We start from the raw sequence: 12,898 nt of genomic DNA, 5'->3' as shown, positions 1-12,898 counted from the left end.
TATATAGGCAAAAATATCTCCGAAAATGCACAAAGTCTTGTGTTTAGTTTAGTGCGACGCTCGTCTTGTCCTATAACAATTAACAAGGTGTTCCAATTCAAGTCAAATTAGTACAGCAATAAAGGTGGCTGCCACTTGATAGACGCCAAAGCCTTCACGCCGTTTAAGATATCAAACTAGCAGTCCAGCACTTGACCTACAGCAGTATTCTGATCACGGTTTTAAGGTCTGAGGCTTGCAAATGATAAACATTCTTGATTCTTCTGCTGCCAGGTATCGCCTGAGGTGCCATGCAGCACATTTCATTGTATGCATGTGGACGTCTTCTGTATGAACCACAGCATTTTGGTTGAGTGGTTTGAGACGTTTGATCCTTCGTAGTGGCTAAAGAGTCAAACAATTCGGAACACAGCCTGCACCTTCTTCCCAAAGGTTAACATGTCAGCTGATACTCTCTATTTTTCTTTTCTTCGGTCAAATTATACTCAGCTGTTTGATGTCTTCTGGATATGGTGCATCGAACGAACAATTTTGTACTTGTCTCTTGCTGCATTTTCCCCTCTTATCTTATGTTCCCCGCAGATTTATATGAATAGAATCATAATGTCGGTGTTGTAATCAAGCGATGCGATAAATAAAGCTCACATCTCAATGAGATGAGAAATGGGATCATAGTCTCATGCTTGTTCGAGTCACCATCACAAATGACAAAACAATCATGAATACTAGGACTTGATTCCTGCCGTGCTCATTCATCGGTATACCAACTACAGGACAAGTTTCAAAGTAATGATATCTCCAAACTCTCAGCTGGCCTGAGGCCCGAGTTTAATCTTAAATCCAAAGAACCTCTTCCTTTTTTTTTTTTTTCCCTCTAGCAAAGGAGATGTGAGATTTTAAAAGCGGAAAAGGGAAGAGAAATTTTAATCCAAAACTTTTAAATCTTCCATTTCACTTTTACATATGTTACATGTGTATGCCAAACACCTTAGTACATTTTTCATTTGGATAATATAATTTGGAAGAGAATTTTGTAAATATTATCCTGCATAGATTAAAAATACATTTTTCAACTATTTGTCTATCTCATATACATTATATTACAAAAACTATTATAGTATTATTCCAAATAAAAATTTTCAAGTAATTTCATAGCCAAACAAAATAGAATTATTGGCATAAATATATTGAGCGGGGATTGCATATTTTGCATTGCATTAGCCATGAGTGAAGCCTAGAAGGCTAGGACAAATTTGGTAGGGTGCCAAGGCAAAAGTCCAAAGCCAAAGAACATGGGGCACAAATGTTTATCAGTGTGTGTAATCGCGTTTGGGCCACGATTTCATGTATTTTAAGAAAATATAAATTTATCTAGTCAAAATACAAATTAATTTGAATATAATGTAAATTAATATATATATTTTTTTAAAAAATCATTCAAAACGTCCCTCGTATTTAATCAAATGAATTTTTTTGTTATTCACTTTTAAAAAATTAATTTTATGTTCCTCATATATTTAAATCAACAAAATTTGGTCCCACCATAAATTTTCAGTCACTTTTTTATTCTAAATCTACCACTTAACTCACACGTTGTCATTTTTAGGAACAAAAGGATTAGATATCATTTGTAGTTAAATGGATGGTTTGATCTATATTCTTTTTACCTCTAAGAAAATGCAGAATCTAGTCCGAACTATATTCATTTTTTTCCTAAATGAATTTAGTTCAAATTTAGATCAAATTTAGATATGATCTAAATTCATTTTTTGCCTATAAATAAGTGAGATCTGATTTTTTTTTTATACCTAAAAATGATCACATGTAAGTCATGTGGTAATTTTAAATTAAAAAATGTTTGAAAATTTAAGTTGAGACTAAAGTTTGCTGATTTGAATTTGTAAGAGGCGTAAAATTAATATTTTAAAAGTAAAGGATAAAAAATTAATTTAGCAAAATGTAAAGAATGTTTTGAATGATTTTTCTTATTTTTTATGAGTTCCATATATATTAAAATTAACGTATGTCTTGTAATTTAAACTGTACAACCTTTTTTTTTTCCGCTAATGAACTTGAACCTTTTAAAGTTGCCATGCTACAATCCAGTACTGAATTCAGAGTGATAAGAAATGCAATCAGACCCTCCAAACTGCGACAGCAGAAACCTAACTGCAGTCTCCATCCACATGACAGAAGTTTTTTTTTTTTTTTCTTTCCTTTTTCTGATGTGTATCCCTCTGTTTTTCTTCTTCTTGATGCGCAGAAGGCTGCTCATTGAAATTAGCGCAAACCCCCCACCCCTCCCCCTGTACTCCTCCTCCTCCGTCCCGGAAAAGCCCAAAAATAAAAAAAAAATAAAAATCCAGCAATCGCCGCGTTTTCTTCTACAACTCATCTCATCCAGCCCCTAAACAGTAAACATAGTAGTACTAGTTAATTAAAAAGCAGTAGAAAATTAAGTGAAATGCTATTTGTAATCATTTTTGGTTATTTACACATTCATCATTTATTTAGTCATATAGTCTAAATGTCTAATAACTGAACTGCACGTTAAAGTGATAATGGGAGTGTGAATAACAAAAATAAAAATAAATAAATTATATGATTAAAGTGATAAAAAAGCGTGAATAATAAAATATAAATATAAGTAACATTTTCCACAATAAATAGAAAAAAGGAGCCAGCCGAAATGGGCCGACCTTTTCCCGCTACGCTACGTGTAATAGAAATAAAAGTGTAGGCCGCCACGTCTTCCCATTACCAGTACTAGTAATAAGTTGTAGTAGTTAACAAGTATCCCACGCCCTTGCCCTCCGTCCCTCACTCCTCCTCCTTCATACGTGTCTGCTTTTCCTCGTACTCTTCACTGTCCAGTCTCCTCCTCTACCCACGTTAACTGTCCTAGCTTACCACTCTTTGCCTCCCCTTTTTTAAGTTCAAAACACACAAGCCCTCTCCTCCCGTCTTTACAATCCAAGAATCTCTCAAAACCCCCTCCCCCTCAACTCCACAGTCCACCCCCAACCAAAACAGAAAATTGTTTTGAAAAATGTTTAATTTCATTGATATCGAATCATTAAAACAGAAAGTTTTAATAAGATGAGATCCCCTCTCGACGGCCACAAAACTAGCACTACAAAGGGTACTCTTCTTGCAAAGAAAGCGAGGAAAGCTCGCCGGAAAAGGCTGCAGATTAGGCGAATGATGACCGCCGGCTTGAAACCGCCCTTGCATTTTAGCGAGGACAAGGATGCATGCGGCTGCGCCAGAAAGAGAAGCTTTGATTACAAGGTGGCAACCTCCAAGTCCAACGAGGCACCGGCAGACGAAGATGTTTCCCTGAAGGACAAGAAGTTGAAAGGGGCTGCCGGAAACAGGAGCGGTGACACGGGTTTTTCAGGTTCTGCATCAGAAGAGAGCACTGCTCCTGGTGATGGAGATGATCTACCGGAGGGAGAAGTTGGTGAAAAAGAGGGAGCGGCGGGCGAAGTGGAAGATCGCGGTAGCATGACCCGGTTAATTTGCGGATCGGTATCGGTTATCGGGCGCAGGAGGGTAATGGAGGATGCATTGACTGTGGCGCCTGGGATAGTGGCCGGACAGTACGAATTCTTCGCAGTGTACGATGGTCACGGCGGGGCAAGGGTGGCCAATGCATGCCGTGACCGCATGCACCATTTGGTCGAAAAAGAGCTCCAAGCAAACACGAGGGACAAAGTATTATCGTCGGAAAATGAAAGTGGAGTTGATTGGAGCCAAGTGATGACGGCGTGTTTCTTGAGAATGGATGAGCAGGTGGTGGGGGTGAGGGGTTTGGAAGTAGGGGAGGCGGAGAGGGCGGTGGGGTCAACGGCGGTGGTGGTAATGGTGGGGCCAGAGGAGTTGGTGGTGGCAAATTGTGGGGACTCAAGGGCGGTACTGTGTCGTGGCGGAAGAGCGATGGCGCTGTCGAATGATCATAAGGTGAAGTTCTGAATTCTCTCGTGTTGTCATGTTGACGATGGATTTTTTTTTTCCTTTTTGTTATTTTTTCTTGTTTTGGGTTGTTTTTGTTTTCTTTGGGTTGGGTTGTTTTTGTTCTGAGGGCGTTGAGGTGTCACCTAGGAGATCGTTTACGTCTTACGTGTGCCTTTCTTTCGCTTTGTCGCTTTCCGTGCGATGTCTGTCTGCTTTTGTTTTGTTGTCGACGTCGACTCAGAAATGTTTTAGGAGCACTGCAATGTTTGCATGCATCATATGAGGTGTGCTGGAAATGCCAGCAACTCCTTTGGGTTTCCTCGTTTAGTTGCCTTTCTGACTCATTTTCTCCAGCTCCAGAAATATCTACTGTACGACCCACTTCACTCACAAAGGTGGCAAAAGGTCCAAATATTGAAGTCTATTCATTTGGAGGAAAAAATTTTTATCTACTAGTGTGTGAGTGTCTGTGTGTGTGTGTGTGTATATATATATATTTATATATGTATATATATCATATATGTGATGTTACATGTGAGGTTAAAAATGTAGTGAAAAAATAACAAGGCAATAAGAAACGTGTTTAAAGAACGTCACATCACAAAGGAAATTTTGCCGAATAAGCCATCCAAGCGAAAACGAACATTTTTTCTGTTTTGGGAACAAAAACAAAAGTGTCCAGCAGAAACAGGAAATTCACAATGTAAAAAAAAAAGAACTAAAGTGCCTTTTATCAGCCACTATGGATTTGCATGACTCAACTCTGAATCCTTTTCTTTATCTCTTTCGTCGAAGTACTTATCTTCTCATATTACTGCTAGTTCGGTAGCACTTTCTGGATAAAAGATTTTTGGCATGTTTTCTAAATATGTTCTTAGTATCTTTTTATATTTTCAAATTTTTTTTTTTAAAAAAAATCTCATGCACATTGCATCTCACTGATTTTTCTAGGTAACACTTGTCTTCTCACTGTTTTTTGAAATGCAATCAAAACATGGTAGACAGGGCTTGAAGTACCCAGATATGTTAAGTTGCTAGAGTTTAATCATAACATACCAAATATAACACTGGGGATCAATAATTCGTAAGACCCTCTTCAAATGATCTTTAGGTGGTTTGGACAATTTAAATTCGAAGTTGTTGGTTGACTAGTTGTCTACATATTAACTTATGTCTACATGTTAACTTCAGAAATTTTCAAACAATACTTTTGAAGATATAATGACACGGCTAACCGCTCAAATCTTCCCAAATAGTTGTATCTTATTGTAATAATTTACGTATTATCCAGATTTTTTCTATCGAAGAAGGAACAGAAACTATGCACTTTTTTTTTGTGAGGACGACTTTAAAAACTTAATCGCTGTGAGATCTGCTAGTTTTAAAGCTTTTGATTGTCCCCCAAAAAGAAGGAATAAAAAGTACAAGCTGAGGGCAACCTGAATTTATTGTTAGAACGAAAGCAACACTTTTTTTTTTTTGTCATGCTTCCGGTGAATACTACTCCTATCCTTAAGGTAATCATCGATGTTTGGCATTCTTAATTTTCAAAGCATATCTGACACTAATTTCTTTTAGCTTTCACTTTTGGCATTTTATTTTAAACAGCCTGACAGGCCTGATGAGAAGGAGAGGGTGGAAGCTGCAGGTGGAAGGATCATCGATTGGGACGGTTGCCGTGTACAGGGAGTCCTTGCTACTTCAAGATCGATAGGTACATCATCTTCTTATTCATACTGTGGAAAAATGACTCCAGTGCTTCAGCTTGTGTTTTCATTATCTGCATGAAGTTAAAAGGAGACCTTGCTGATCATTAAGCAAATAAATGCCTAATTCAAGAAATTTGCACTATTCTTATCTTCCTTGTCTCTGGGACTATGAATCTTTTTAATCCTGCTGCACTGATTTATCATGTCTTCATAACGTCTGCGAGTCCCAATCTAAATAAAGTTTGTCAGTTAATATCTGTGTGGGATACAAACAGGCTTCAATCTGAAATCGATTAAAAAAAAGAAGTTTGAGGTTTAGCAAATAACTTTTACGTAAATTTCCATTTATATCGCCGGCATTTTGTGATCATAGTTCCAGTTTTCAATTGTTGGACCAATTTCATTTATACAGGCGATCACTATCTGAAGCCCTACGTGATCTCGGAGCCAGAGGTCAAAGTATGCAAGAGAACAGAGTCGGACGACTTCCTCATCATTGCGACTGATGGCGTGTGGGATGTGGTGCCCAATGACGTTGCCTGTGAAGTAGTGAGGAGGTGTCTGAATGGCCAGATTAGCAAAAGGTTGTCGAAGGAACCTGGTGCTGCGGAAGCTGCAGCAATTTTGGCTGAGCTAGCTATTGCTAAAGGAAGCAGAGACAACATAAGCATAATCGTAGTTGATCTCAAGCAACCAACCGAGCAGCAAAGCTTCCACTAGTTGATTGTACTTACTCGTGTTAATGTCATTTCTGCTTCCCCCCACCCCCCCCCCCCCCCCCCCCTCCTCTCCTCGCTGTTGTGTAGGATCTGAACGTGCAATGTACATCGGAGATTTCTCTCATTTTGGACATGGTTGGAACGACGTTCGTTTCTCACTCAAATTCATTCCTTTGGACAATTGGTGGGATTGCAGAAGGTGAATTAGTCGTGAAACTAAGGCTAAGGTGTTCATTTTTATGATTAGCTACTTTTCTAGAACTTGATTAACATCAACTCTCTTTTAAATTTAGCGAATCTGCCGATGAAAGTATACGAATTCAGCAGTTTTATCAGCTAGATAGCACTAATTAGTGCCTGCTACCCTCTAATATGCCCAACCCATGTTGTTAGCTCCCCACACACCGCATGATGTTGTGAAGTTGGGCTACACGTACTGTTTGGAATACGAGGCTGAAGGCCCAAAGAAAAGGTATTACGAGCAACTAGCCAGTTTAGTGTTGCTAGTAGTACATAAGTTTGAACCGGCGGTCCCGTGCAAGTGTGCAATGCTACTCAACGAAATAGTGCATGACCGTAATCAGGTGTCTCTTCTTCGTACAGTTGTAGATTTCATTGGCTGACCAAATTGATCATTCTTTATAGAATAAGTACTGTTCAATAAGCACTGCAGGTCCCAGTAGTGTATTCCTGTTCGTGATGAGACACAATCATTATGTCACAAACAACGAGCACAGCATTTTGAGGAGTTGTAAGAACAAACCATTTAGACAAAGAAGCTTGTTGATCACAAATTTGCACCAACTATATTCATGTTGAGATCAAGAAAAGTTGTAAACCTTACAATATCACCACACAACGAGTTGAAAAAGTTTAAAAGAAAAAGTACTCAAAGCTTTGCTGTAGAAGAAAACATTAAAAACCCTATTGAGATGTGAAACCTTTCTTCACTTCTCGAAATCTCACTCTTTTTGACTTGTCTCTCAATTCTTCTATGCAAACTCATAATTGAAGTGGAGAAGAAAGAGGATGAGCACTTTTAAATCGTCTCTTCACTCCTTTCTTCCTCCATGCTTCGCCCTTATTTAACCTAACTGCAACTAAAACACTGCTGAGATTGCAAATCAACAAGTAATTGAAGTTTTCGGTAGGCCTTCTGGGCTGCTCCTTCTATATGTGCACAATTCTTATATAACTTCGATAAAACTCATAAACCTCTGCTGAGAATGCGTTTTCCTCTTGTCTCAAGCAAATGTGTAGGATGACACCAATACATTTGCAGGAGAAGCAGAATGGATATACACAAACTCGATGCTTTTTCCTGCGGGCAAAGAGTTGGTCCATGCTGGAAATGTGTAAGAATCACCAAACTTTGTGAGACCCCACAGAGGGCCGTAGAGCTTAGATATTGAAATCTTCAAATTCTTCACTGTCTTGTCAGATTTGTTAGTCACTATTGTAGAGTATCGATGGTAAGTTCTTCCATGGTTAAGCCATGAATCTGTCATCCTCTGCTCAACAGTAATTGGATTGGAGGATGAAGCTGCGATACAATAACCCCCACATTAGATAGTCCCACCAATCAGGCAATGTATCTTGGGCAAGGTTTGAGAATTGCAAGATAGTGGACTTAAGTTCCTAGAACTTGAAAAGAATAATACCTGGAGTTGGAGTTAATTTAGGGTGTGGAACTGGTTTAGGCTGAGCCACTGCACCAAATTTGCATGATTAAATTAAGCGAAAACTGCATGATTAAATTAAGCCAAGACTTTGAAACAGATCAATCTCTCTCCACTATACCTGGAAGAAGCTGGTTATAAACGCCTTGGCCACCATGTAGTCTAGCCAAGACACCGAGAATGGGAGCATTGTTGTAGGTAGCAGGCTCAGTTTGCTCATAGTTATCCCTCTGATCAGCAAAATTGTCATATGCATCTGGCCCTCCAACAATAGCACCGGTGAGGACATTGGGGTCACTTGCTTTCCTGCTAAACCAAGTGGCATAACCCCCTCTGCAACTCACAAATGAGGGGTCTACCTTGATGGAGACAATGGATGAACCTCTGTGGTGAACTTGTCTAGGATAGTTGTTCCCATATCCAACCATGTAGCTCGTGGCTCTCGGGTTGTCTCCAAGAATGTAGTCCACCTGCAGTAGCATATGAAGCCAAGCATCGAGTAGTTAGCACAAGACAATTGTAAGAGATAAGAGGCGAAATGCGCCGCGTCGGTTAAGACTCGTAGAGAACAGCTATACCTGAGATTTAGCAAATGAGAGCATTTCAGATGGCGATACGTAGCCAGAAGCACACTTGAGAGACTTGCCAGCAGAAGCAAGATAATCAGAGTAGACAGTGAGAAGGAATGAGGCACTTGTGACAAACTGCATATTGTTCCACCTCTGGCGGAAAATGAGGCCTCCTGGAGTTCTCTGAACATTCTGATTGCCCTTTCCCATGCACGAACACATGAAAGCCTCGGCTTTTTGCTGGTATTGCTGAAATTCCCCTGTATAACGACCACCTTTCCCTTGCATTAAGAACTGCAACGAAACAATACAATAAGCGGGTTTGTTAGTTCATGAAGCTACAAGGCTATCTATCAATCCAGGCGCACCTTTGATTATATGATTATTTGTTACTGAGTCCAACATTTATGGAAATAACAATTTAGAAGTCAAGAAAACTGTTCGAAAATAGTTAGTGTGGATTAGAAAATATTTTACCTTAGCCACAAGGGTCTGGACGCCAGCATACTTGACATCCCACCCAAATTCAGTCATGGCCCAACCGGTCCCACCAAGAGCATCCCCATTGTTGCCTAGGTAATTTAAGTAGAACTGGTTGTTGGTTGCCTTGTACAACCAGGCTGCTGCCCACAACAACTCGTCCTGCAATTAAAAGCGAGTGAAATGTACTTTTACTAAGGGGGGCAAAAAAAAAAAAAAATGGCACTACTGTTTAATTTTTTATTTAGATTGGTTACAAAAAAGGAGGAGGAATCACGTACCGCGTACCCACTAACAGATCGGTAGTACTTCTGGGCCACTGTGATGCTGCTGTCATATTTGCCCCTGTATTTATCAGCAAACTCGAACAGCTGAACACGACAACAAATACATTAAAGCCGCCGCAGAGAGAGAGAGAGGGGATATTCGTGAAAATGAAGGGTAAGACAGGAAAACCAAGAAAAGAAAGATATAAAAGGGGCATATTTTTATTTTTTAGTGGTCCAAAACTCCGAATCCCACCGACAACACGCCACGTTTCAAGATCTTACGGGCCCAGACTCCATACCCCGTAGATTTTACCTTTGATCATTTTTTAATTAACGGTTGGGATTTGGAAGTACATCAAAACCGTACAATTAAGAGACATTGCCCGTGAATGCCGGCTAAGATGGGCCCTACGTCCTCCATGAGCCCAATTACGCGCCGTAAGATTTTTCTTTTCTTTTTATTTTTCGCCGTAAGATTTCACTTCACCAGCATTTGAACTGGATGATGATGGGCAATGCTATCAATCAATGCCACAATAATTATCACTAGTGAGTACATATATTAACCCATAAAGGGCAAAAAAAAAAGAGTATGTACTACTCAGCACTTTTGCTTTTATAGATTTCAACGGGGCATCGATTCGCCATTGTTGGTCTCCTGCTGTGCTGATCTATAATTTTCAATTTTGGGCCCTTCCTTCTTCATTCACCAGGACCTCAGTGTAAACGCCATTTATCTTTTGTTTAAAGAATCCATACAGGTTTTACCTCGCATTATTGAAAAGAAAAGAACCCATACTCGAAACAGTCTGTACTGATCAGCGAATATTTTACCAAATGTACCATAAAGAAAAAGAAAGGGATGTTTTGGAACTTTGAAGTCCCTTTGTTGCTCCTTTCGGTGAAGATAAGCATATTCCATTCCATTTGATAAAAAGAGAGCAAATAGTAGTAGTGTAGTTCGTTCCAAAAAGTGCAGCTGATATGTGAACTGTCTGGGTTTCTTTAGTGAAAGTCTTGCAAAAGCTAGCTAGCGTTAGCAACATGGAAGGTCGATTGTGTTCGTACATTTATGGTTATGGTCCAACTTTGACTAAGGAGTTCTTTTTTTTTTTTTTTAGAATATTGAAGAAAGCATGCTGGGTTCTCTTATCTCTTATCTTAATTAGTAAAGAAGAAAGAAAGAAGAGTAAAGGTCGAGTCATTAAGCTTTAATGGGATTTGTTGGATTCGTAAAAGCAGAACGCATTCCAACGGAACCTCTCCCTGCGGCCTACACCGACACCCACCAGCCTGACAAAAAGCTGAACCTTCGTAACTGCCTATTAACTGCGACCGTTTTACTAACCTACACACAATCAACTGTTGCTAGCGTGCGCCAGTTCATTCATTATTGTTCTCGGTGGGCACTCTATCTCTTTTTCTCTTTTCTTTAAAAAAAAAATTGTAATTTGTAAGGGAGACGAGGTCTCAAACCAAACCAAACCAAACCGGATCCTCTCGCTCTCTCGTCCAGTCCAATGAACACATTCTCAGTGGACAGCGACCACTAACTATAAGTATTACTAATAAACCAGTTAGTTAGTTATGTAAACACTAGTACTATCAGAGAACTTTTGGTCTAAAGCCGACATTAGAGATTCGGAATTAATAAAAAGTTAAACAACATTTTGACTATGCAAATACGTATGAGTGTACCTGATAAGCATGGTTGAGAAGCTCATTGGAATATGCACTATTATCACGGCGGAAAACGATCGACGCAGCGGCCATTGCGGCCGCAGTTTCAGCAGCGAGGTCAGATCCGGGATTGCTTGGGTCAATTCTGTAAGCAGCCCTTGACGTGGTCATGTCCTCTGGCCTTTGCCAGCAGTAGTGGTCTGTGTTACCATCTCCAACCTACCAAAAAATAATAATAATCCCACCAATGCTTAAAAATGTAAAAAAAAAAAAAACAGGGGACCTCCTAATCCCGTATTAAACGGGTAATTTTTCTCTGAAAATGACGACGTACTGGCTCACTACTTGATTTTTAAGAGAATTCATATTGTTTCTTGAAGAAATGGAATTGGAAAGTCCAATGTTAGATTTAACTACGAAAGAATTTGTAGTTTCTTTAAAATGTTGGAATCGCGATGGCCAAAAGTGGTAGTGCAAGTAGACCAAACTCCTTGACCAAAAGATTTCTACAATTAAAAAAATTGCTCGCAATCTAAGCAACGAATCCCAACATTTAATCAAACGTTAATTTTTTTTTTTTTTCAAATTAGAGGGAACCATTACCTCCCCATAGAGGACATTGGGTTGGGGATGAGCTTTGATGAGATAGTCAGTGCCCCACTTAATGGCATCCATGGCATGGCTAAGCTCACCACTCGCAGCCATTTGCCCCCCATACTCGATAATGCTCCAGGACATCATAGTTACTGTAAATGCCATGGGAAGCCCAAATTTCACATTGTCTCCAGCATCATAGTACCCTCCAGTTAGATCCACCTAAGACAACTCAAGAATTTGAGCTAAATTAGCAATTGCACGTGAAAAATGAGCCACAGAAGTTAAAACATCAAAATGTGGCTTAAATAGTTGAAACTACCCCGCTGGGCTTGCCATCATTGAGACCAGAATTACCCCTCCATTGGACCCTTTGGTTTCTTGGCAAGTAACCAGATCTCTGAGCTTCAAAGAAGAGAATGCTCTTGCTTAGAGCTTGGCTATAATCGTGGCCTGCAAATGCTAAGGGAAGAATCCCAAGTAGCAGAAACAGAGGAGCAATGAAACAGAGTTTCACAGTATTCTCCATTAATTTAAAGCCAACCCTTGCTACAAAAACTGAAAGGGACACCAAAAATCAATTTCTGCAACTATATAGATCTGTTCTGAAAACAGAAGTGATATCTTCTGTATGCAAAATGCCAATGTTGGTTTTGTTTATAATCTAGTGCATAACTTCTGAGGAGCTTACCCCAGAAGAGAAGAACAGGAATAAAGTAGAGAGAGGAATCGAAAGAGGTGAGTGAGGGGAGTAGGGGAAGGGGAAGTGCTTGTATATATGGAGGTCGAAGAGGGGGTGGAGGGAAGGTGCCAATTGTTCAGAAATTAATGCACTTACTAGTTTTGTAATTTTTAATTTGCTGAACTAGTACTAGTATTTTATTAACGTTGTTGTTACTACCGCATTTTTTTTTTCTTTTGGTTTTATTCGTCAAGGGTTAATGAGCTGATAATTTGAGTGGGGAAGAAAAAGAGAGAGAGAGAGAGAGAGAGAGTGAAAGAAACAGAAAAGGGCAGAGTCATGTGCTCTTGTTTCGGCGCTTTTGCTAGGAAGGGTCGGCGCTGGATATTTTATGGCAATCAGGGGTGGAATTACTGCAGAAAATCAGGGGATGGATGGAGGGCTCCTGGCCCTCCTAATTTATAAAATGAATACTGATTGATGTTTGATTATTACATACTCACACTATTTTAGTGAGAACTGAGAAGTGGGTTGGATGCAGGAGTTGAACGAGTTAATGA

The 12,898-nt window shown here is 39.5% G+C and overlaps 2 protein-coding genes across 2 annotated transcripts; one reads left to right on the top strand and one right to left on the bottom strand.

Moving 5' to 3' along the window:
• The first annotated feature begins 2,853 nt into the window (after window positions 1-2,853).
• On the top strand, window positions 2,854-6,432 carry LOC113779737 (protein phosphatase 2C 51-like). Its single transcript, XM_027325439.1, has 3 exons — window positions 2,854-3,963; window positions 5,566-5,671; window positions 6,079-6,432. The coding sequence occupies exons 1-3, from the start codon at window positions 3,100-3,102 to the stop codon at window positions 6,384-6,386; spliced, it is 1,278 nt and encodes a 425-aa protein (XP_027181240.1). The 5' UTR covers window positions 2,854-3,099; the 3' UTR covers window positions 6,387-6,432.
• A 733-nt stretch (window positions 6,433-7,165) lies between these two features.
• On the bottom strand, window positions 7,166-12,417 carry LOC113779736 (endoglucanase 6). Its single transcript, XM_027325438.1, has 9 exons — window positions 11,979-12,417; window positions 11,666-11,878; window positions 11,081-11,281; window positions 9,395-9,484; window positions 9,111-9,275; window positions 8,643-8,927; window positions 8,186-8,534; window positions 8,047-8,094; window positions 7,166-7,928 (listed from the first exon to the last, which is right to left on the bottom strand). The coding sequence occupies exons 1-9, from the start codon at window positions 12,183-12,185 to the stop codon at window positions 7,630-7,632; spliced, it is 1,857 nt and encodes a 618-aa protein (XP_027181239.1). The 5' UTR covers window positions 12,186-12,417; the 3' UTR covers window positions 7,166-7,629.
• Window positions 12,418-12,898: the final 481 nt, after the last annotated feature.

This window comes from Coffea eugenioides, chromosome 8, assembly GCF_003713205.1.
Source record: "Coffea eugenioides isolate CCC68of chromosome 8, Ceug_1.0, whole genome shotgun sequence".
Lineage (NCBI taxonomy): Eukaryota > Viridiplantae > Streptophyta > Magnoliopsida > Gentianales > Rubiaceae > Coffea > Coffea eugenioides.
This window is presented reverse-complemented; position numbering and strand designations above follow the sequence as displayed.

Bases quoted from the DNA above. Each gene is read 5' to 3' on its own strand.
- LOC113779737 (XM_027325439.1), top strand. From the start codon at position 3,100: ATGAGATCCCCTCTCGACGGCCACAAAACTAGCACTACAAAGGGTACT. The intron at 3,964-5,565 runs GTGAAGTTCTGA...TATTTTAAACAG, and splicing joins CGCTGTCGAATGATCATAAG to CCTGACAGGCCTGATGAGAA. The intron at 5,672-6,078 runs GTACATCATCTT...TCATTTATACAG, and splicing joins TGCTACTTCAAGATCGATAG to GCGATCACTATCTGAAGCCC.
- LOC113779736 (XM_027325438.1), bottom strand. From the start codon at position 12,185: ATGGAGAATACTGTGAAACTCTGTTTCATTGCTCCTCTGTTTCTGCTA. The intron at 9,276-9,394 runs GTACGTGATTCC...TTTTAATTGCAG, and splicing joins GATCTGTTAGTGGGTACGCG to GACGAGTTGTTGTGGGCAGC. The intron at 8,095-8,185 runs GTATAGTGGAGA...AATTTGGTGCAG, and splicing joins TTATAACCAGCTTCTTCCAG to TGGCTCAGCCTAAACCAGTT.